The 19,713-nt window shown below is 58.0% G+C and overlaps 1 protein-coding gene across 1 annotated transcript; it reads left to right on the forward strand.

The window, feature by feature from the left end:
* Positions 1 to 2,662: 2,662 nt before the first annotated feature.
* On the forward strand, positions 2,663 to 17,954 carry METRNL (meteorin like, glial cell differentiation regulator). The gene is made up of 4 exons (XM_086356843.1): positions 2,663 to 3,050; positions 8,809 to 9,194; positions 16,117 to 16,176; positions 17,133 to 17,954. Exons 1-4 carry the CDS (start codon positions 2,890 to 2,892, stop codon positions 17,453 to 17,455), a joined length of 930 nt encoding a protein of 309 aa, XP_086212969.1. The 5' UTR covers positions 2,663 to 2,889; the 3' UTR covers positions 17,456 to 17,954.
* Positions 17,955 to 19,713: the final 1,759 nt, after the last annotated feature.

Below are 19,713 nucleotides of genomic sequence, written 5' to 3' on the forward strand. Positions count from 1 at the left end.
AGGAGGTGGCTCTGCATGGCCAGGAGGGGTCATCAGCCCCATCTTGCAGGACAAAGAGGTGCCCAGGAGGCCCGGAGGTGAGTGAGGAACCAGTTCTGCTGCTGTGGCCCCACCCCAAGGCTGGCGCTTGCCATGAGGAGGGAAATCTGGAAATTCCTGCTTCAGGGACCCTCCAGGAATCCAGAGGTACCTGTGTTCCCAGAAGTGAGGGCCTGTCACAGAGACTTAGGTTGGACAGTCCCAAGAGCCTATCAGATTCTCCCAAGAACGCTGCTAGAAATTTTGTCTTTAATCAATTGTCTTAAATTTCTTAGGCTTACAGAAAGCTAAGCGGATACTAGAGAGTTCCGATATACTCCCTGCCCTGCCCGATTCCTCTTACTGACATCTTGCGTTAATGTGCACTGGTGCTATAATCGCTGAGCCAATGTGGATATATTATTAACTGAATGCTGTAGAGTTGGCTCCTGGTTGCTGCTCCACTGGTCCGGCAAGCATCATTGTGCAGAGCTTGTTTTAGGGAAGTGGACCTGGGCAGAGGTGGTTTGGCAGCTTTCCAGGTCACAGTCCTGAGCCTGGGACAGGAATCAGCTCCACTTTGCCCCCCGCAAAACGGCTCTCCTCTTTGGTCCAGCGGTCACTATGGAATTCTGAAACCCTGAGCAGATCACTCAGGCTCACAGCACTCAGTCTCTGCATCTGTAACAAGAAGGGGCCCTCAAACCAACCCACACCTTCCTTTGTATGAAGACCTGGACCCTGACCAGCCCCAAGGCCCTTCAGGGGTCGATGAGCTGGGCCAGGCTGCTTGTATAGCCTTTCCTTACCACCCAAAGTGCCCTGGGTGAGAGGTGCTGCTGTGCAGACATGCTCGGCGTGCACAGAAGTGGTTGCAGTTTCCAGACCTGCAAGCAGCAGAACCCTCACCCCTGCGCCTGGGTGGCAGTTTCAACTGGCTCACTCACTTCTCAGCGCAGTTCTGCACCCTGGTACCTGCAGCAAGGGGGGGAGTGGACACTCCAAGGGGGTGTGGTGAGGGGTGCAGCAGGCTGTAGAGTCCTCCAGCCTCAAAGCTGACTTTGGGTCTTGGGATGACATCACCATTTATGACCAGGCAAGGTCCTTGCTCCAGGCTTAGGCTGGGTGGGTTGACCTGCTATTTTGAGGCTGCCTTAAGCAGATTCTTCAACTGTAACCCCCTTCAAGGGTGAACCACGCCCCTAGCCTTGCCCCAGCACTCCAGAGGCTGTCTCCCAGACTCATCTGTTGTGGACCCTGCAGCCTCTGGCTTCTCCAGAGGGTAATAATTCCATCTCTACAAGCGACTTAGAGTTCCAAACTCTAACCAAATGAAAGGGTGCAATGCAAAAATAATAGGAAGTAACTCCCCTCCCTCACAAGTCATTTGGAATTCCTACTGAAATGTATATTGGCCAGAAAAGAAATGCTAAAACCAGGTCAGATTTCTCTACTGTTTGATGGAGTTTCAGACTCTGGAACTCAAATCAACACCCGAGTCTGAGGAAGCAGAAAAACCTGCTTCTGATTCCTGGGGTGGCTGGCTGGCGTGCCAGGGCTCCCTCCCTCCACCTGGTAGATCCTTATCCTTCCAGAGGCTAGGGTCCTCTGAGTTGCCTTTGTCCTCCTGTTTGGATGTCAGGCACTTGCTGGCCCCAGTGACCAGCTGGGGAAGGCAGCGGCTCTCCTCATGCTGTGCTCAGGAGGCTGGTGCTGGGAAAACAGGGAGCTCAGAAGGAAACCTTGCACCCAGAGAGCATTTGGCAGTATCTGGAAACAGACAGGTCTTGTTGCCAAGCCTGGCAGTGCGGGGACTGCTACTCCGGAATGCTGCTAAAATCCTACAGTACACAAGAAGGTCCCCACCACGAAAATCAAGCGTGAAGCTTGGGCAGGAGACTAACTTTGGAGCAGGGATGGGGCGGCGGGTGACCAGGGGGAGGGATGCACAGGAGCGGTGACCTTGGCCGGCAAATCCAGAGCCTTTCTGTGGAATGGGTGTCCCAGGGTCCACCGCACACTCAACTCTGAGTCAGCCACATCACCGGCCACAGCCGGGCCTTCGCTCCCCAGTGGCAGTCTGAACTTCCGCAAAGCACACTCAAATCCCGTGGAGGGTGGGTGCCAGGAACATCCCTGAGGGCCTCAGGCTGGTCACACAGCAGTGACACGGCCAGGCGCCCCTGCTACATCCCAGAGGCCATTCCGGACGCAGTCTGCCCGCGGGAAGGACCTGCCGACCAGGCGCTCGGCTAGGGTCTGCACAGACACCGGGTCTCGGGTTTCTACCCCGCCCCCGCACCTTACAAGCCTGGGACGCGCTGCTGCCCTTCCCCCTCCCGCTCGAAATTCCACTTTCCAACCTGGCTCTTCCCTCCCGGGCCCTCCTCCCCGTCCCTCGCGCAGCCCTCTCCTCTCCGCGGCGGCCTAGCCTGTCCCACCCCTGGGCCACACGCCCCCGGCGCTCCGCGCCCCAGCCACGCCGCAGACTCGGGTATCCGCCGCGTCCAGCTGGGCGTACTGGGCGCGGGGCGCGGGCGCAAGGGGCGGAGTTCCGGCGCGCGGGGGCGGACCCGGAGCGGGGGCGGAGCGGCGGGACGGGCACCGCCCCCCAGCTGAGCCGGGACCGGGACCGCGGACTTGCAGACTTCAGAGGCTCTATCGGCGGCGGCGGGCGCGGATCTGTGCGCACGGGTCCAGCGGCTCGGGTGGCCCCGACTCCGGCGGGGATGGGCGGGCGGCCGCCCTGGAGGCGCGGGGGGTGCGCGACCTGACCGCCTGGACTCGGAGCCCGGCCGCCCGGCCGCGCCGGGTCGAGGGTCTGCTCGTTTGGCGCGGACGCGGGACAGGCGGCCGAGCCGGAGCCAGAGCATGCGGGGCGCGACGCGGGCGGCTGGGGGGCGCGCGGGGCAGCTGTGGCCGAGGCCCCCCGCCCCGGGCCCTGGACCGCCGCCGCTGCTGCTGCTGCTGGCCGTGCTACTGGGCGGCGCGGGCGCGCAGTACTCGAGCGACCTGTGCAGCTGGAAGGGGAGGTGAGTCCGCGCGGCGCGAGCCCGGCCCTCGCGTCCACTCCCCTCCCGCGCGGGCCGAGCGCGCGGGGGCTCGGGGGCCCGGGGGCCAGCTCTCCAGGCCGAGTGCGGTCCCCGCCCTCCCCCGCCCCCGGTTCTAGAACAAAAGAGCCCGCGGCGTCCCGGTCCCCCGGCCCAGAGGACGCCCAGGGGAAGGCGCGCCTGCAGCGCGGTGGGGTCGGTTCCGTCTGGCAGCCCGTTCTCCCGGCGCAGGATCGCGCGGGTCGCCACTCGGTTCCCAGAGAGCCGCAGCCCGGACCCCGCGACCCTTCACTGGAGGCGATCGGGGGTCAGCCCTCTGTCCCTTCCCGGGCTCTGCCCTCGGCGAGGAGTTGCGCGCCCCGGGCCGGGAGGAGCCGGGCCTGCGCTCAGGGCCGAGCGGGAAGGGACTGACGGGTCGGTAGGAGGGAGCGGCGGCTCCGGTGGTCGGAGAGGGGGCCCTGGCGCTGACCGCGCGCTGACCACGTCGGTGCGGGCGGAGACGCGCGGGCGGGCACCTTGCGCCGGGCGAGTTCTGGGCCTGGTCGAGCCCCCCGCCCCGCCCGGTGAAGGTCAGGACGCCCTTGGCAGCGCGCGCTGGGCTCGGCGACCCCCCTTCACGCCCTCCGCCAAGGCAGGCAGCCGAGGACTTTTTTTTTTTTTTTTAACTGCAGTGTGACAGGCAAGTCACAAGCGTGGGCGGGGAGGGGGGGTGGTTGGTGAGAGCGCAGATACTCAGGACGAGAACAGTCGTCTACCAGGGCGCCGGCCAGAGCCCGGCACCTCGCTGTCGGAGAAGACGGCATGTGCTTCGGAAGTTGCGGGTTCAAGAGTTTGCAGAGGGAGGGAGATGCTAGCGGCGTCTTCTCCGAAAACAGTGGGCCGGGACTCCCTTGGGGGCTGGGTGTCCGGGCGTCCCACCTTGCAGGGCCCCTAAAACCCTGCCTTCTGGTTGGAAGACTCCCGTGGCAGACACCTCATGCTGTGGGGGTGTCATGGGGTTATTTTGAGTGAATACGGTTTTTCCGAGAAGGGCATGGTTGTGCCAGGGTGCTGGGTTGTGCGTCAGCAAGGCAGCTGCTGGTCATCTTGGATATGTCCAGACCCAGTGTGCGTGCTCCTCCGTGGGATTTTCCCGGCAAGAATACTGGAGTGGGTTGCTGTTTCCTCCTCCAGGGGATCTTCCCCACCCAGGGATCAAACCCGGGTCTCTTGCATTGCAGGCGGATTCTTTACTGCTGAGCCACCCGGGAAGCCCGCAGTTCTTTGTGGAAATTGGCAATTACGTTGCTCCTTTCTCTCTACTTCCCACCCATCCCAGAGTGAAGGTCCCGGGCTCCTGAGGTTGGGCTGGTGTCACCCGCCCTCCGGGCTACAGAAGGTCTCCCGGCAGCAGGGGTTGGTGGAGCTGAGACTGGGCCCTGTGCAGCAGATCCGAGCTCTGGGGGAGGGTTGGCCTGGAGAATGCTGGCGCCAGCACAGAGCTGGCTGGGAGCCTCTGACTCTGACACACTCTTCTGGGGCTGCCCTTTCCCCCCTCGCTGGTAATTAAACTCCCTGCTTTGCAGCCTCTGCTAGATGAATCAGTGCATCCCCAAAATGAGGCCTTGGGGTGTCCTGCTTCAGCAGATCAAAAACAGAAACCCAGTCCCACCCCTGTGAGCTTGAATTTCCAGAGGAGGAGCTGACACCCTTTTCACATTCTTAGAGGACAAGTGTGCAGAGGATGCCTCCCCTGGAGACCCGAGGGAGCTGGGGACCATATAGGTGTTTGTAGGGAGTAGAGGAATCCCTTCTTCTTCCTGTGCATCCTCTTATCTACCTGGAGAAACAGAGCCACTTGCCTGTACCCCCTTTCCCTCCATCATTGCTAATGAACCCCTGGTCTTGGACACCCTCCAATGTCCTCCACTCACCCTAAAGGTAGAAACTTGTCAAGGGTGGCTGCAGTGGTTGTAGAAGTTATGGGCAGGATCGGAGCAGAGATAGGTCCAAGTCACATTCCAGGAGCATAAGACCCCCCTCCCCCCACGCCAGCGTTGTAATCGCTGCCCCTCCAGTTACCTTTTTTTCACAGATCAGCTGACAGATTCTTACCCTGGTGCACTGCTTTGCCTGCTGATTCTATAGTGTTTATGACTTTTTATGAGCTGTTCTAAAGACAGCACAGGGTGGTGCAAGCCCCAATGCGCCGGGCGGTTTCTGATCCCCTGATACGAAGGGAGTTGCTTTTTTATGACACTGGCCACTCACATTTGACAGGCTGGATGTGTTTCTGGGTGTATCCAAACAATTAAGTAGGTTTTGAAATCCCTCTCCCTCGGCCAGGGCAGGATGCGTCCTATCTTTATTAGGCCCTGCTCATAAAGGTGGACCATGAACTTTCCCACTGAGATGGGCTGGGCACTGCCAGTATGTCACACCTGGGCTGTCTCTCCTGCGAGGTGGGGAAATGAAAGGTAACTCCAGGAAGCAGAGCCTTTTGGTTTCGCCCTTGATCTGAAGCTCTTCCTGACTTTAGTCAACCAGAGACCATCACTTCCTTCTGGTGACTCAAGGTTTGGACCGAGCTGTGGATATGAGTGGTGTGGGCTCTGCTGCCACCACACTGACCCTGTCAGAGAGTCGCTGTAGCAACTTGGAATTTGCCATCTTTCCCATAAAGGTGCTCCACGGGTGTGTGTCCTCCTGGGGAGTGACACTTCCCAACTCCCTGCCCCCCCCCCGCCTTTTTAATGCATTAATTCAGTTAAAATAATCCAAGATCAAATGAGTTTTCTCAGTTTCCTACGGCTGAATAGAACCATATTTTTTTTTTCCTGCATCCTTTAGCTTCATCACATCAGGGCATAGTTATTTCATTTTTGTTTGGTTAGGATGTCATTTGCATGTCATATGAAAATCGTTAAATACCATCACCAGTGACCATTACCCATGTGTTGTGTGTTTGCATCTCCAGCACTTTTGCATTAACAGAAGTTTTTTTCAGTCTTTCAGTGGTGACTAGATTTTCCGGTAGGTACTAGGTAGACCGCGAGTCTTCTACTTCAGCTGGCCCCAGGCTGAACGGAGCAGATGTCTGTCTGAATGGAGCTCTTGCTGTGAAGTGACCGTGGACACTCCTGTGTTGGGTGCCTAGTGGGAGTCTTGTTGGTCCTGATGTTTTAGTAAAACAAGAGAGAAGCAGCAGAGGTGCTGACTTCCCTGGTGGTTCAGTGGCTAAGACTCTGTGCTCAGAATGTAGGGGGCCTGGGTTTGATCCCTGGTCAGGGGACTAGGTCCCGCATGCCATAACTAAGAGTTCACATGGTGTAGCTAAAGGTCCTGTGTGCCACAGCGAAGATGGCAGACCCCGTGTGCCGCAAGTAGGACCTGGCACAGCCAAATAAGTAAATAAAAATAAATAACTTTTTAAAAAGAGAGAAGAGGCAGAGCAGAGCCTGTGCAGGTTCTGGGGATGGGGTGGACCTGCTAGAGGGTAAAGTGATGGGCGCTAAGTGATTTCTTGTCTGTCCACTGTCTTTTTGTTCCTAGTCCTCTTTTAGGTGGCGAGTGACTTGCGAGTAAATGGATGCATGTGGTCATGGGCACAGGCTGGTGGTGGCAGCCCCCGGGGCCTCGGGTCCACCTCCCCCTGGGCAGCGTGGGCTGGCCATCGGTCCCCATGAGGGCCCCCTTCACCCCTGCCAAGACGTGGGTGGAGGGTAAGCTCACCCCTTTTTCCCCCTCCACTGTTGAGGTTAAGGCAACTTAGTGAGAGGTACCCACAGCCTCTGCCATGGGTTCTCCACTCCCTCGACCCCTAGGGTCCCCTCTTCCCACTGAGAGGGAAGCAAAGCCTTTAACGGGATGGTTTTTGTGGGAGAGAGAGTTGAGGATTGGTTCCTGGGCATGGGGCAAGTGTCCAGCTGCCCCTCGAGGCTGGAGCCAGGAGAGGAGGGACACTGTGATAAAGTTTGTTTGGCTGCATAAGAGCAGGGCTGATTATAGTCATCTGTGGCAACCACACACCATTTAGTCTAATTTTGTCGCCCAGCACTGTAATTACACCCATCCCCTCCTGTGTGTCAGATGAGCTCGTGTGAGTTTTATGTGGCTGTAATTTGTAAGTCTGTTCTGCGTGTGCGGCCCCGGTAGGCGTCTGAGGCCAGGCTGCCTATGACCCAAGGCCTTGGGGGTGGGGAGTGGGGTTAGGAGGGAGTTCACCTCCTTGACACCTCCTTCTGATGTGGTCTGCAGGGTGACTGTGCAGCCCCAGCCTGCAGCTGGCCGTCGTATGAAAAGCGAGGCTTTTCGGGGCCCAGAGCATGAGTCACCAACAGTAAATGCAAACCATATGTTATGTGTTTTCTCCTCTGCAGAAAAGGTTTCTGGTAACTCACTCAGGCCAGGGCTCTGAATATAGCATTGTTTATTTCACATAAAAATCCTAAGAATGTGGGTGAACCTGTCTGAGATCTGATCAGAACCAAATTTCATGTAATAAAACATTTAGTTGAAGTCACTGGGTTGAGTTCCAGGGCTGCTCGGTGGTCATGACGTAACCGTCACCACAAGCTGACATTTACATTACAAGTTTTGAGTAGGGGAAACTTGAACGTTTTTGATGGTTTCAATTTCTCGAAAACATAGCGTTACAACTTACTCAAGACCTGCCACCCCGAGAGCATAGCACACTTCATTTTTTCCTGTTTGGCATTTATTAGGACTGAAACCCGCTGAACTCCTCAGCAGTCCCCATCGGGAAGACAGGCATCCACAGATCTTTTGTGGTTTTTTCCACAGTTCCCTCCTGTGTTTCCCCATGGAGGACCTTTTCTTGACTTGTGTATCTTGCTTTGATGATATTTGAGTTTGTTTTGGGAAAAAAAAAAAAAAAAGGATCAGCAATGCAGGGTCTTCAGGTTTACAAATGAATGACAAAGCGGTCACATCATTGCCTTCAAGACAATAGGAACATTGTGTCTAATGGGGACCCTAAAGACAAAACTTACCAACAACCTCCCCCCCACCAACCAAATTGCTAATGTTCCCTTTGGTTTAAAAGCTGCTCCCTGGAGTGCATTCTTTATTGTCTGTGCATGGCATTCCAGCCTGCTTCCTGTCACTTGAATCTGCTCCCTGGTCTCCACTCCACTCAATGGGAATCTCCCATCAAATGAGCTTCCTGACCCTCATTTGGTCATCTGGAACCTGGGTTGGTGCCAACGTCTTGCTGGTGTTTCCCTGTTTATTTTTTGGAAGATCCATCCCTTCCATGTTTCCCACCTCCGCTGCACCTGTCACCATCCCAGCTCAGGGAGAGACCCCAAGGACTTGGGCTCAGAGGCCAGCGGAGTGTTGGGGTATTGAGAGGAGCCAGGAGCTCCCACATGTACCAAAGTGCTCAGAGTGGATGGGTGGGAGCACGTGGCCGCACCCCCTCCCTGGAGATGGACCCTCAGCTGCATGGTGGCGACAGCACCCACCTGTCTGTGGGTGAGGGGTGCTGCCATGCCCTGCCAAGTTGCTTCAGTCATTGTCCAACTCTTTGCAACCCTATGGACTGTAGCCTGCCGGGCTCCTTGGTCCATGGGGATTCTCCAGGCAAGAATACTGAAGTGGGTTGCTGTGCCCTCCTCCAGGGGATCTTTCTGACCCGAGAATCGAACCCATGTCTACTGCAGCTCCTGCACTGTAGGCAGATTCTTTACCGCGGTGCTCAGGTGCATCTCCCAACTGACACGTCTCTCCCCCTCCGCAGCGGGCTGACACACGAGGCCCACAGGAAGGAGGTGGAGCAAGTTTACCTGCGCTGCTCGGCGGGCACCGTCGAGTGGATGTACCCGACCGGGGCGCTCATCGTGAACCTACGGCCCAACACCTTCTCGCCCTCCCGGAACCTGACTCTGTGCATCAAGCCCCTTAGGGGCTCCTCGGGAGCCAATATTTATTTGGAAAAGACTGGAGAACTGAAACTGCTGGTGAGGGACGGGGACCTCGGGCCCGGCCAGGCGCCGTGCTTCGGCTTCGAGCAGGGGGGCCTGTTTGTGGAGGCGACGCCACAGCAAGACATCAGCAGGAGGACCACGGGCTTCCAGTACGAGCTGACCAGCCGGCGCACGGGGCCGGACCTGCACGCCCTGTTGGGTGAGTGTGGCATGCAGGGTGCGGGGGTGGCCTCGGGGGGTTCCTCACCTGTTTGCTGGGCCTGCCCCCCATCCATCATCTCCTGCCCCCATCTCCTCTCATGAGGAAGAATCTCCAGGCAAGAACACGCTACCCGAGTCTGGGCTTCAGACCTGGTGGGTCTGCCCAAGGGCGGCCGAGGCTGCCCCCGGAGTGCTGTGGGCAGTTTGGACTCAGGACGATGGCCATGGGTCAGAACAGAACCGAGACATGGTCCTGGCCCCCAGTACACTCTTCTCCCCTGGACCAGCTGTGACTGCAATTTGAAATGGGTGCTTTTACCATCCAAACTCCTCCAAAGTTTCTCCTGACACACGAGTCGGTCAGGTGCTCTGGGTGTCGGCTGCAGCCCCTGAAACATTTTGGGTGGGAGTTGAGGCTGATTCCCGTTCCCGAGCTGAGGTGTCCTGAATCATGAGCCGATCCCGGGTTTCCCAGCCGATTTATGTGTGGGTGTCAGTGAGGACTCGTCCGTGTGGAGAGAGGGCACCAGCGCTGTGCCAGGCGGGGCGGCTGAGTGGCTGTGACAATCCGGGGACTCCGGGCAAGGTCCCCAAGGGAGTCTCTGGGTGGCTGAGGGCCGGTGTGTTGGCTTCAGATTTTCCTTCCTTCTCTTTGAGGCCAGCAGACAGCTCTGCTGCACCCTGTGGGGAGAGCAGTGTTGATCTCTGAAAAGTTCTGTGGGCAGAGAGGAGTGTGTGGCCCCAAGAGCTCCCACACAGGGCAAACTCAGGGTCTTTGTCGTTTCATCAGGGACAACCAGGCCCGGGGGCTCTAGCCCCAAGACACAGATGGCTCTGCAGGGTCCAAGTGTGTGGGGCGGGGGCTGGCAGCACTTGGTGCGCCATCTGCACCATCTTCCTCAATTCCAAAACTAGTCGGTAGCAAGATGCCTCCCAAGGGGAAGGTGGGAGCTCGGATAATCTTGGGGGCAGGTTCCAGGCAGCTGTTCTTCAGTGACTGACTGAGATGATGGGCCCTGGGGAGTGCTTTGGCATCAAGTAATGGAGGTGAGACAGGGGTCCTGCTCACACCCCATAGTGCATAGGGCAGCCCCAACACGGAGAATGAGCTGGCCCCAAGTGTTGGCATGGTCCCTCCACCATGGAGGATGACCTGGTCCCACACGTCAGCAGTGCTGAGGTCGAAACACCTGGTGTGAGGGGTGGATCAGCCCCAAGAATAGTATAGTCTCCACATTTTAGGGAATAAAATCTTCCACTGGGAAAACTCAGACCTCCTAGGATTTGAAATGTAGACTTTTCTCCTGCGTGTGAATCTCCAGTATATTGTCCTATTGTTCTTGACTCCCATGATTTTCCAAAACCTTCACTCTCTCTCAACCTAAACTGGTCTGTTATAGAGCTTCAGTGTATGGCTGCCCAGGTAGGACCCCTCCCCCCAGGGCCTGACTGGGTAGGACCCTGTCAGGAATGCTGAAAGTGGCTATAAAACCCCAGGACTTGAATAAAACTTTAACCACAACAGCCTTTATCTTGATCACCAGCAAGTGATCACCGGGGCTCGCTCTGGTGTGTATACGTATGGAGCGGGGAGCCACTGGAGATAAACTCGCCATAAAAACAAAATCTGGAAAAACCCAGTCACCAAATTTGACGTGTCTGACCACGGCGATGGTTGGCCGAGGGGGCAGATGTTAGGAACTCGCCAGCATTCCTTTTACTGATTAAAATGTTGATGGGTTGAGACCATTGGGCTACTGGTCACTTGTTCTCTCCGGCTGGAACTTTGTTCTTCTTTGCCGTGCGGCTCCCACCAGATTCTCAGAGGCCGTGGCGTAAAGGTCTTTCTGTGATGCCACCTGGGTGCTCTGGTCAGCACAGACTGGAGTCTCTGGTGGAAAATTCACCATGTGGTCGCAACCTGGGGTGACTCAGCCTGTGACTCAGCCCTGGGGACCCAAGACTTTCTCTCGCCTTCTCTGGGGCCAGGATCTGAGCTTCCCCAGACCCCAGGTCCATGTTTCCAGGCTAGGGCAGTAAGTGGATTTGGGAGAGCCCTGTGGGGTCCCAGAGAGGAGGCCCCATGTGATGGGGTGGGTCATCTGGTCACTAGCCAGGGCCCCACACTGGTTGCATGGCTGCGACTGGACATTGAGCTGCTGGGGTGCCCTTGTTACTCCCAGCCATATGCTTGCCTGGCCCTGGAGTGTCACTTTAAATCTGGGGCCTGCAGGGATCCCAGGGACCCTGGGGGTAATGGGGCGTGAGTGTCCATCTATCTGCCCAGTGGCTGGGGCGCTGGCCTGGGGCAGTATATATGCAGTAACTGTCAGAACTTGAGACGGGGACTCAAGATGCTCCCAGGGTCTGGCAGCTGTGGGCCCAGCACCTCTCTGTCCTGAAGGAGGCGAGGGTAGCAGGGATCCGGGGAGGCTGGTCCATCCCTTCTCCCCAGGGATGCATCCCTAAGCTTTTAATGCCAAAGGAATGGGTACGTAATGTGGAATGCTGGTCCCAGCCATCTGGCAGCAGTGACCTCCCCTGGGACTGGGCGGGCTCTCAGAGGGCAGTGCCCTCCTGTCTGGCCCTGGCTCCATCTGGGAGACCCCGGTGAAGCCAGATCCCTGGTGCGTGGGCTGTGGAGGCCAGCGCATGTCCTGGGGCTGAGCAGCCCAGGAAGCAACCTGCTGCGGAGGTGGACAAGCCTTCTCCCTCGCGGATGAGTCACGAGTTCCAGTTTGTGCTGACATGAAAAGTAGAGGCCCTGTGGGCTGGGATCCCAGAGGAGGGGAGGTGTGCATGAGCCTCGCCGGCCGCAGCTCTGGGTGGTTCCGCCGGGCGTGTTTACGGCGAGCGTGTCAGCCTCGTGTTCATCATGTTGCACAATCGGCTGCCTCGTATGAACTGAGACGTGCCGACAGCCAAAGAAGAGGCCAGAACAGAGAGGCAGGCGGAGACAGAGGGGTAGGCGGGCGGCAGGGGTCCTTCAGCCCCGGGGGACTCGGGATTGGGCTGCCGAGTGGCCAGAGCGGGGGGACCTGGCCCCTCCCCTCCCCCTCCCATGAGGGCCTCGCCGGGCGCCTGAGGAAGCCAGCACTCTCTCCTCTGGTGCTGGAAAAGTCTGGCGGGATATAAAAGGCAGGCGAGCAGCCAGATGCAGCTCACTAGTGGAAGAAGCTCCAGGCCACGCCTGGACCGTGTGCCGAGGCCTCACTGTGGCCCCGGCCGACCATCTTCCGCAGGGTCCCAGTACACTCGGGTAAACGGGCACTGGCAGTACCCCCGTGGCCCAGTGGGCTGGGGGACCCATTGGGGTGGCCAGCAAGGGAGGGCAGGGGTGTTACTCGGTCTGGTTCTAAGGGACAGAGGCAGACCCCATCTTTGGGGTTCTTCTGGGACCCTTGATTCCAGCCTGTTCTTTTCCTGCTTAGGGAGCTGAGAAGCAGGGGAGGGCTGTGTGTGATGCCCGCCCAGAGCTGGCCCCCTGTGTGCAGGTGAAGGGGGACGGCAGTGGTGTTTCAGACCCACGGCTGGAGGGTGGGGAGGGGCAGGAGGACTCACCCTTGTGCCGGCCGGGAAGGCTCAGAAGTGGCACCCATCGCTGCTTGTGGGTGTCAGGTGGGGTGAGGCGGCCTGGGTACCAGAGTTTCTGATGGGCTTCACCTCCCCTCCTCTTTGAAACCGCTCTGTTGGTGAGTCAGAGGCAAATGACCCTTTTGCGGGGGTCCCTGCTGAGATTCCCCACCTCAGGCACCTTAGAATATAGGAGTGGCCTTGAGGGGCCATGGGAGGTAAACAACAGCATGCAGAAATGAGAAGAAACTTGGTTATTTCCTGCAAACAGAACTTAATTTTTTCCTTGAAAATTTAGTTTCTGGCACCAGTGCTTCTCCAGCTCCCCGAGTCATTATTAAGATTACTTTTCATCTTATCCAACTCCGGGCTCTTGGGGTGGAAGGTGTGACTCCTTGCTCACCAGGAAAAGGAAGGGAGGAGAGCAGGTGTGGAGGAGACGGCCGGTGAGGGGAGAGTTCCCTGTGCTTGTGGGGCCTCTACAGGGGGCGACCAGCCTGAGTTCGGTCCCTCAGGGTCCTGTGGGGCAATGTTACCTTGCAGCCCGGAGTTGGGGTGAGCGCGGGGTTGTCGTGCCAATCAGAGGAGGCTCTCAGCTTAGGGAACACTGGCCACATTGCCATCTGCACTTTCCTCCCTGTTAAAATGCTGCGTTTCCCCACCTGGCGAGGCTGTGCTGGAGACCCCAGAGGGCGTCTCACACAAGATCTCCACCCCAGTCATCCTTACCTCGGCCGTCCCACCTGCTGAACCAGCATCTCACCATCTGCAAACATCTCCTTGGGCGTCGGGCTGCCCGGAGCCTGACAGTAGGGGGCTGCCCTTCCCATCTGTACCTGCCATTCTCACCTGCGTCCCTGCCACCCCCAGGCTGGTCTCCTCGACCCTGTTTTTTCCCCCACTTCATTCAGTTCATTTTATACACATTCCAGAGTAATCTGCTCCACGTCCACACTCCCCTGTCCCTCCCCTTTTCCGAGAACCACAGGCCAGAATTCCACCCGGCCCCTGGGTCACCCCCTCCCCACCTTCCCCGCAAGGAAACGAGATTCGATGTGTCAGGAACCAGCACATTCCACTCTGCCTTTACAAGCCTGACTCCGATTAATAATTGTTTCCAGACTGCTGCTGTTAGCATCTGCAGCCTGGATTCTCCACGAAGGTGCCTACACTTCATAAAGCTCAGGGTCATAGAGAGTCGCAGGGGGTGCGGGATTTGTTAGCTCCAGCTGTCTGTGTGGCGCCAGCTCATTGAGGCTTTGACAGGAGGGTCTGCAGGCTGCTGCCCACCTGCCCCTGGGGCCACCGGGTCCTCGGACATCCTCCATGGGACTGGGCTTGAGTCAGGGCCCGGGACAAGCTCGTGCCACCTTTCTCCCCAGCAATCAGCCAAGGTCCTGGAGCCTATGACCCACAGACGGTGAGGCTCCAGGGCTTGGTGATTACACATACCTAGGCCTGCAGTCCAACCAGGGTGCGTGGCCTGGGCCCATCTCAGCTTCTGGAGAGTTTGTGCAGACCTCACCTCTCATCCCCCTGCCCTTGGAGCTTGCAAGGCCTGGCCCCGGGGCCCCAGGTGGGGGCCTCTGTCCCTTGGGGACACCGCCAGGATGGGAAGTCTCCCCACTGCCATGAGCTGCCTCTCATAAGATGCAAGTCCCCCCAGTGCACGTGAGGCCGTGCAACCCACTTTCCTCACCATAGTGACCTCTGTCAGGCCCACTGTGGGCAGCAGACCCCCAGCAGGCTAGAGGTGGGGGACCCCCCAGTTGACCACCCTCTTTTTTAGGGGAGGCCCTCAAGGCTGGGGGTCCACACTCGTGACAAACAGCCACAGGTGGGCAGAAGGCACGGGATTTGGAGCTAGGGCAGGAGGCGCTCAGTCCTCTCAGATGCTTCCGACGCTCCAACAGGCTGTTCTTGTTCTGTGGCTTCTCTTTTTTCCTGATAACTTGACAGACACGCCCGTGAGTCATGCACTCGCCAGACTGGACTGGGACGCGTGCACCCACCCCCGCTGGGGGCAGGACAGGAAGGCCAGCGCTCTGGACACGTCATGTCCATCCTCAGGGGGTCCCAGGACACTGGAGACTCCAGGGTCATCTCTGGCTGCCCCCACACACACTCTGGGTCCCAGAGGCCCCTCCTGTTCTCCTCCGCGTTTCCCTGTCTCCTCCAGGGCCCCGAGTGACTGCAGCCCCTGGGCAGGTGATGGCTCAGCCCAGTTCACAGCCAGGCAGGCAGACAGCTGTAGCTTTGTCCAGGCCCAGTGAGCGTCAAGACTGGAGACCCTGTGGGGCCTTTAGAATGTGAAAGAGCCGAGGGAAGCTTGTCCTGGTGAGCGTTCATACCTAATGTTTCTGTTGTTAGGGAGTTTGGGCCCATAGAAACAGGTGAGGAAAAGTGCAACATCAGAGCCAAATAATAAACTCGTGTCTCCCCACTTCCACTCTTGAGTTAGGAGCGCCGTGGTCCCTGGGGGTCCCCTGAGTCTCGAGGTTTCTCTTTACCCCGTCCCCAGCCTTTCTGGAGGGCTCCTGCCCATCTGAGTCAGTAGGTGGAGGGCAGGGTGAGGACTGAGCCGGGGCAGAGGCCCACCGAGAGGGACTGGTTTGTCTGGAGGAATCAGCCTCCTCCAACATCTAGGGATCTCAGAGGGGATCCTGTGAACTGAGCTTGCTGTGAAAGGTGTCTGGAGGGGTTTGGAGGTGGTCACCCGGTCCCATTGGTTAGACAAGGCCCCCACCACTGAAGCAGGTGGACACGTCTCTCACTCCCACCAATGCGCTAAGCAGGGCCACAGCCTCCTGGCGCTTCTAGACAGTGCTTTGACCTCCTGTGGAATGCGGGTGGCAGATGGGACTGTGGGGACAGGCAGTGTGAGTGGGAGGCCCTGGCATTTCCAGGCCTGACCACCGAGGCCATGTAAGGCTCTTGGCCAGGCTGGTGTCAGGAATGCGGCTTCAGATGAGCTCGGGTTGGTTTCGGCACCGAAAAGCGACTTAGAGCCCAATGGTTGCTTGCCAAGTGTGACTGCAGACATGAGCTGAGTGCAGTCCAGCACAAAACTCCACTTGCCCTTCATTTTCATGCCATCGCAGGCGGCCTAGGTGAGCCTGGAACTCCTAGAGACATCTCCCCACCCACGAGGCAGAGGTCACGGTCCCGCCTGCTCGCTCTCTTGGCACCTTGATGGCAGAGGCCCCTGGGTCTAGACAGTTGCCGCTGATAGCAGAGGATTTATAGGATGTTATATGGCCTGCGAGCTGTCGGCGGGAGGGTCGGTGCTCCTCGAGCTTCCACAGGCCCCATCTGACCCCACACCTGGCTCTGTCCTCTCCCTGCAGCCCCGTGCCGCCCTTGCAGCCACACAGAGGTTCTCTTGGCCGTCTGCACCAGCGACTTTGGTGAGTATGCTGAAGGGTCCCACCATGTGGGAGAAATAAACCCCCTGGGGGGAAGAGACTCTCCTGAAGACTGGGCTTGGCCCCCCCTTCCATCACCAATTGCAGGTCATGGGAAAATGCCTTCCTTTCCACTCATTTAGAGTGACCCTAGCCCCAGCCCAAGGGAAGGGACCTGTGTGCAGGGCCGGGCGAGAGTTGGGAATTCCTCTTTAAGGTGGGAATTCCTGTTTGAGGGGATATTGAGCATTTTCCTGCTTTGTGCTTGAGCCCAAGTCCTGGTGCCCCACCCACACCCAGGTCCCTTGCAGGCTCCGAAGAGGGAGTTAGAGGCACTGGCGGGGCCAGGGCTGAGGTCAGGGACTCAGCCTCCGCCTGTTTATGACATTGGCACAAACATTCTCGGGTTAAGGGTGGCAACACTCAGTATGAGTTTGCTGGAACCGGCCCAGCGGGACCTGACTCTGCCCTCTAGGCCCCCAGGGCAGTTGGGGAGTGGAAGTGCAACCCCCCTTCTTCTTTCTGGCCCCACACAGAGGGGATCTGGGGCTGGGTTAAGGGTCCCCAAGCCTGTGCCTGCTCTGTCCTTCTTCCTGTCACCTCCCTCTCCTCCAAGCTTCACCCTTTCTGTCCGATCTTGATGCAGGATCACAGCAGATCTTGGGTATTAACTGCAGTCACTTTTCTTGTTCCAACTTGAAAAGTTGGTGCACAGTGAGGTTTGTACCTTCTGTTTTCCTCCACTTCTGTGACTGGACCTTGAGAGAAGTACATCTTGGCCCCCCGACAGTGTGAGTGGCTGGGCAGCCCCTAGGCAGCCTCTTGGGTGTGGATTGCACTTTTTAATGAGAATTTCTGGAAGGCAGCATTCAGGATCAGTTCCCAGTTTTGCTGCGGGGTGCAGGGTGTGCTCTTGGCTTGGTGAGCACCCTGCTGACCCCCATCTCCTTCCTCTGCAGTTGTCCGAGGCTCCATCCAGAAAGTCACCCACGAGCCGGAGCGGCAGGAGTCGGCCATCCACCTGAACGTGAGCCGGCTCTACCGGCAGAAGAGCAGGGTGTTCCGGCCGGCCCCTGAGGGCGAGGGTGGCGGCTGGCGGGGGCGCGTCTCCACGCTACTGGAGTGCGGCGTCCGGCCTGGGCACGGCGAGTTTCTCTTCACCGGCCACATGCACTTTGGGGAGGCCTGGCTTGGCTGCGCCCCACGCTTCAAGGATTTCCAAAGGATGTACAGGGACGCTGAGGAGAGGGGGCTGAACCCCTGCGAGATGGGCACGGAGTGAGCGCCAGGTGACCGCGGCCGCAGCAGTGGACACTCACACTGTGCTGGGTGCCTGGCGCTCCAGCTGGGTAGGCACACGCTGCATGTGGCCCCACAAGGTTCCAGCCAAGGACTCCCTGACAGATTGATCGGAGATGCTGTAACATGCCAACTAAGTTATTATATTTTTTTTAAAAAAGAAATGTCCATAGGAAGCAAACTCCCGTGTCGTAAAATGCCTTTGTGTTCGTTTCATACTGTTTTCTGAGCATCTGAAGTCACTGTGTTTGGCTGGTGTGTTGGGTGAAGTGTGGGGGCCATAGCCCACTGCGGACGCCCGACACCAGGCTTGGGTACTGTTCAAAGTTGTTGCTTATGATGGAAATTTATGGAGCCAGACACCTAATGGTTTTTCATTTTGTTTTTGAATTTTTAAAGGGGGGGCTTTGCCAGCCACCATCATTTTGGGACTGCAGGCTGTTTCCATTCCAGGGAATAAAGACCAGCCTCTGACGGATCAATGGCGCGTCTGTCTTCGGGCCTGGTCAGGGCTGTGTGGCCCTTAGCTGGGGGTCCAGGTCAGATCTTCTCCTGGGGTCAGTGCCCCCCACCGCCAGCCCTGGCGTTAGGGACCTTTCATACTGGACCCAACTCTAAATGAGGCTGTTACCTCCATACTTACAACCCCTGCCTTTCTGGTGGACCAACCCCACCCCCTTCCTGTTAACCCAGATGCTGCCCTTTGACCTCAGCTTCCCCCAAATGCCTGATCCCAGGGCAAGTGTCTAGATACCCAGGGGCTGTTCTGAGCCCCAGATCCTCAAGGATGTCAGTGTCCTACAACTGCCGAAGCAGATGACCACAACCCAGGAGCTTAAATAACAGGTGCTTATTTTCACATGGTTTGAGAGACCGGAAATCCAAAATCAAGGTGTGGGCAGGGGTGCACTCCCTGCAACAGCGCCGGGGGAGACCCCTCCTTGTCTCTTCCAGCTTCTGGTGCTGCCAACAGTCCTTGGTCCTTGATCTGGTGGACACATCACAGTCTCTGTTCTGCTGTCCCTTGGCCTTCTTCCCTCTGAGTATCTCTGTCCACGTGTCCCTCCACTTATACGCCCAACAATTGCTGGACCCAGGCCCACCCTGACCCAGTAAGACCTCATCTTGATCATACCTGCAAAGACTTCATTTCCAAATGAGTTCACATGCACAGGTGCTGGGTAAGATAAGAATCTCAGGAGATACTCTGTTCATCCTGTTAAGGGCTTCACCTTAACAGGTTTTTCATGTAATCAGACCCCAGGCTGTGATTCTTCCCAAGCAACTGCCGAGACGCCAGGGACCTGGGAGAGGCTGACACCGATCAACGAACACCCAGCCAGCTGCACAGAAAACTCAGGCACACCATGAGGAGTGGCTGTCTGCCGGCTCAGGCCTGTGTGGGTCAGCTCAGGTGTGCCCTGGCTCAGGCCTGTGGGCTCCTGCAGGTCGCAACAAGAAGCAGGTGCTCAATACCTGCCCAGCAAGAAGCAGGGTGATGACCTGAAGCAGCAGGTCTGGTGACGGGCACAGGGCCCACTGTGGCTAGTCACTGGGATGTGTTACGCCAGGAGGACGCCTGTAACAGCAGCAGACGTGCCTGGCCCAAGGCGGGGGAGGAGCTGACCCGCTCCTGGGTTCACGCATTGGGTTTTCTGGGCTGGCTGGGCATGCGGATGCTGCAGAACCAGATTGTCGGGCTTTGGGCTGGCGTCCCTCACGTCAGTCAATACAGGGATGCCGGGATTTGCCCCAGGAGGATCTGGGGCCTTGACCCCATGTGCTGATGTCTGGTGGACAGCAGCGTTTCCTCCACGTGAGGCTGAAGCTTTGCAGGAAGTGCCTGGGGGTGGAGGCCTCTTGGCGAGAGGCTGGAGGGAGCATGTTGGACAGGCTGGGGAGAGGGTGGGGTTTGGCGCTGAGAGTGTGGCCCCGCAGGTGGGTGCCTGGTGCCGGCACGTGGGAGGTTTCTCTCTTTGGCCAAGCAGAGCCCTGGCAGTAGTCCAGGGCCGCTGGGTTTTGGGGAGAGGCTGGAAAGGTCACCATTTCTGAAGGGGTGCAGAGCCCCCACCTCCATCCAACCTGTGCCTTCCTGCTGCCCAGGGGCTACTGTGGGGTCTGAGGCCCCCGCATGCACCAGCCCACTCTCTTAACAGAACTCCTGCCCCCTCAACACTGTGGAGCCCTGAGGGGAATAGGCACCTGGAGGCTCTATGGAGGGTCCTTATGACTGACCAGTGG

Source organism: Bos grunniens, chromosome 19, assembly GCF_055505025.1.
Source record: "Bos grunniens cultivar Pamir isolate PY7600 chromosome 19, Bosgru_T2T1.0, whole genome shotgun sequence".
Classification (NCBI taxonomy): domain Eukaryota; kingdom Metazoa; phylum Chordata; class Mammalia; order Artiodactyla; family Bovidae; genus Bos; species Bos grunniens.

What these genes read in the sequence shown, in the direction of transcription:
- METRNL (XM_086356843.1), top strand. Translation starts at nt 2,890, where the DNA reads ATGCGGGGCGCGACGCGGGCGGCTGGGGGGCGCGCGGGGCAGCTGTGG. An exon ending in GGACCTGCACGCCCTGTTGG is followed by an intron (nt 9,195 to 16,116) that starts GTGAGTGTGGCA and finishes CTCTCCCTGCAG; the next exon opens with CCCCGTGCCGCCCTTGCAGC. An exon ending in CGTCTGCACCAGCGACTTTG is followed by an intron (nt 16,177 to 17,132) that starts GTGAGTATGCTG and finishes CTTCCTCTGCAG; the next exon opens with TTGTCCGAGGCTCCATCCAG.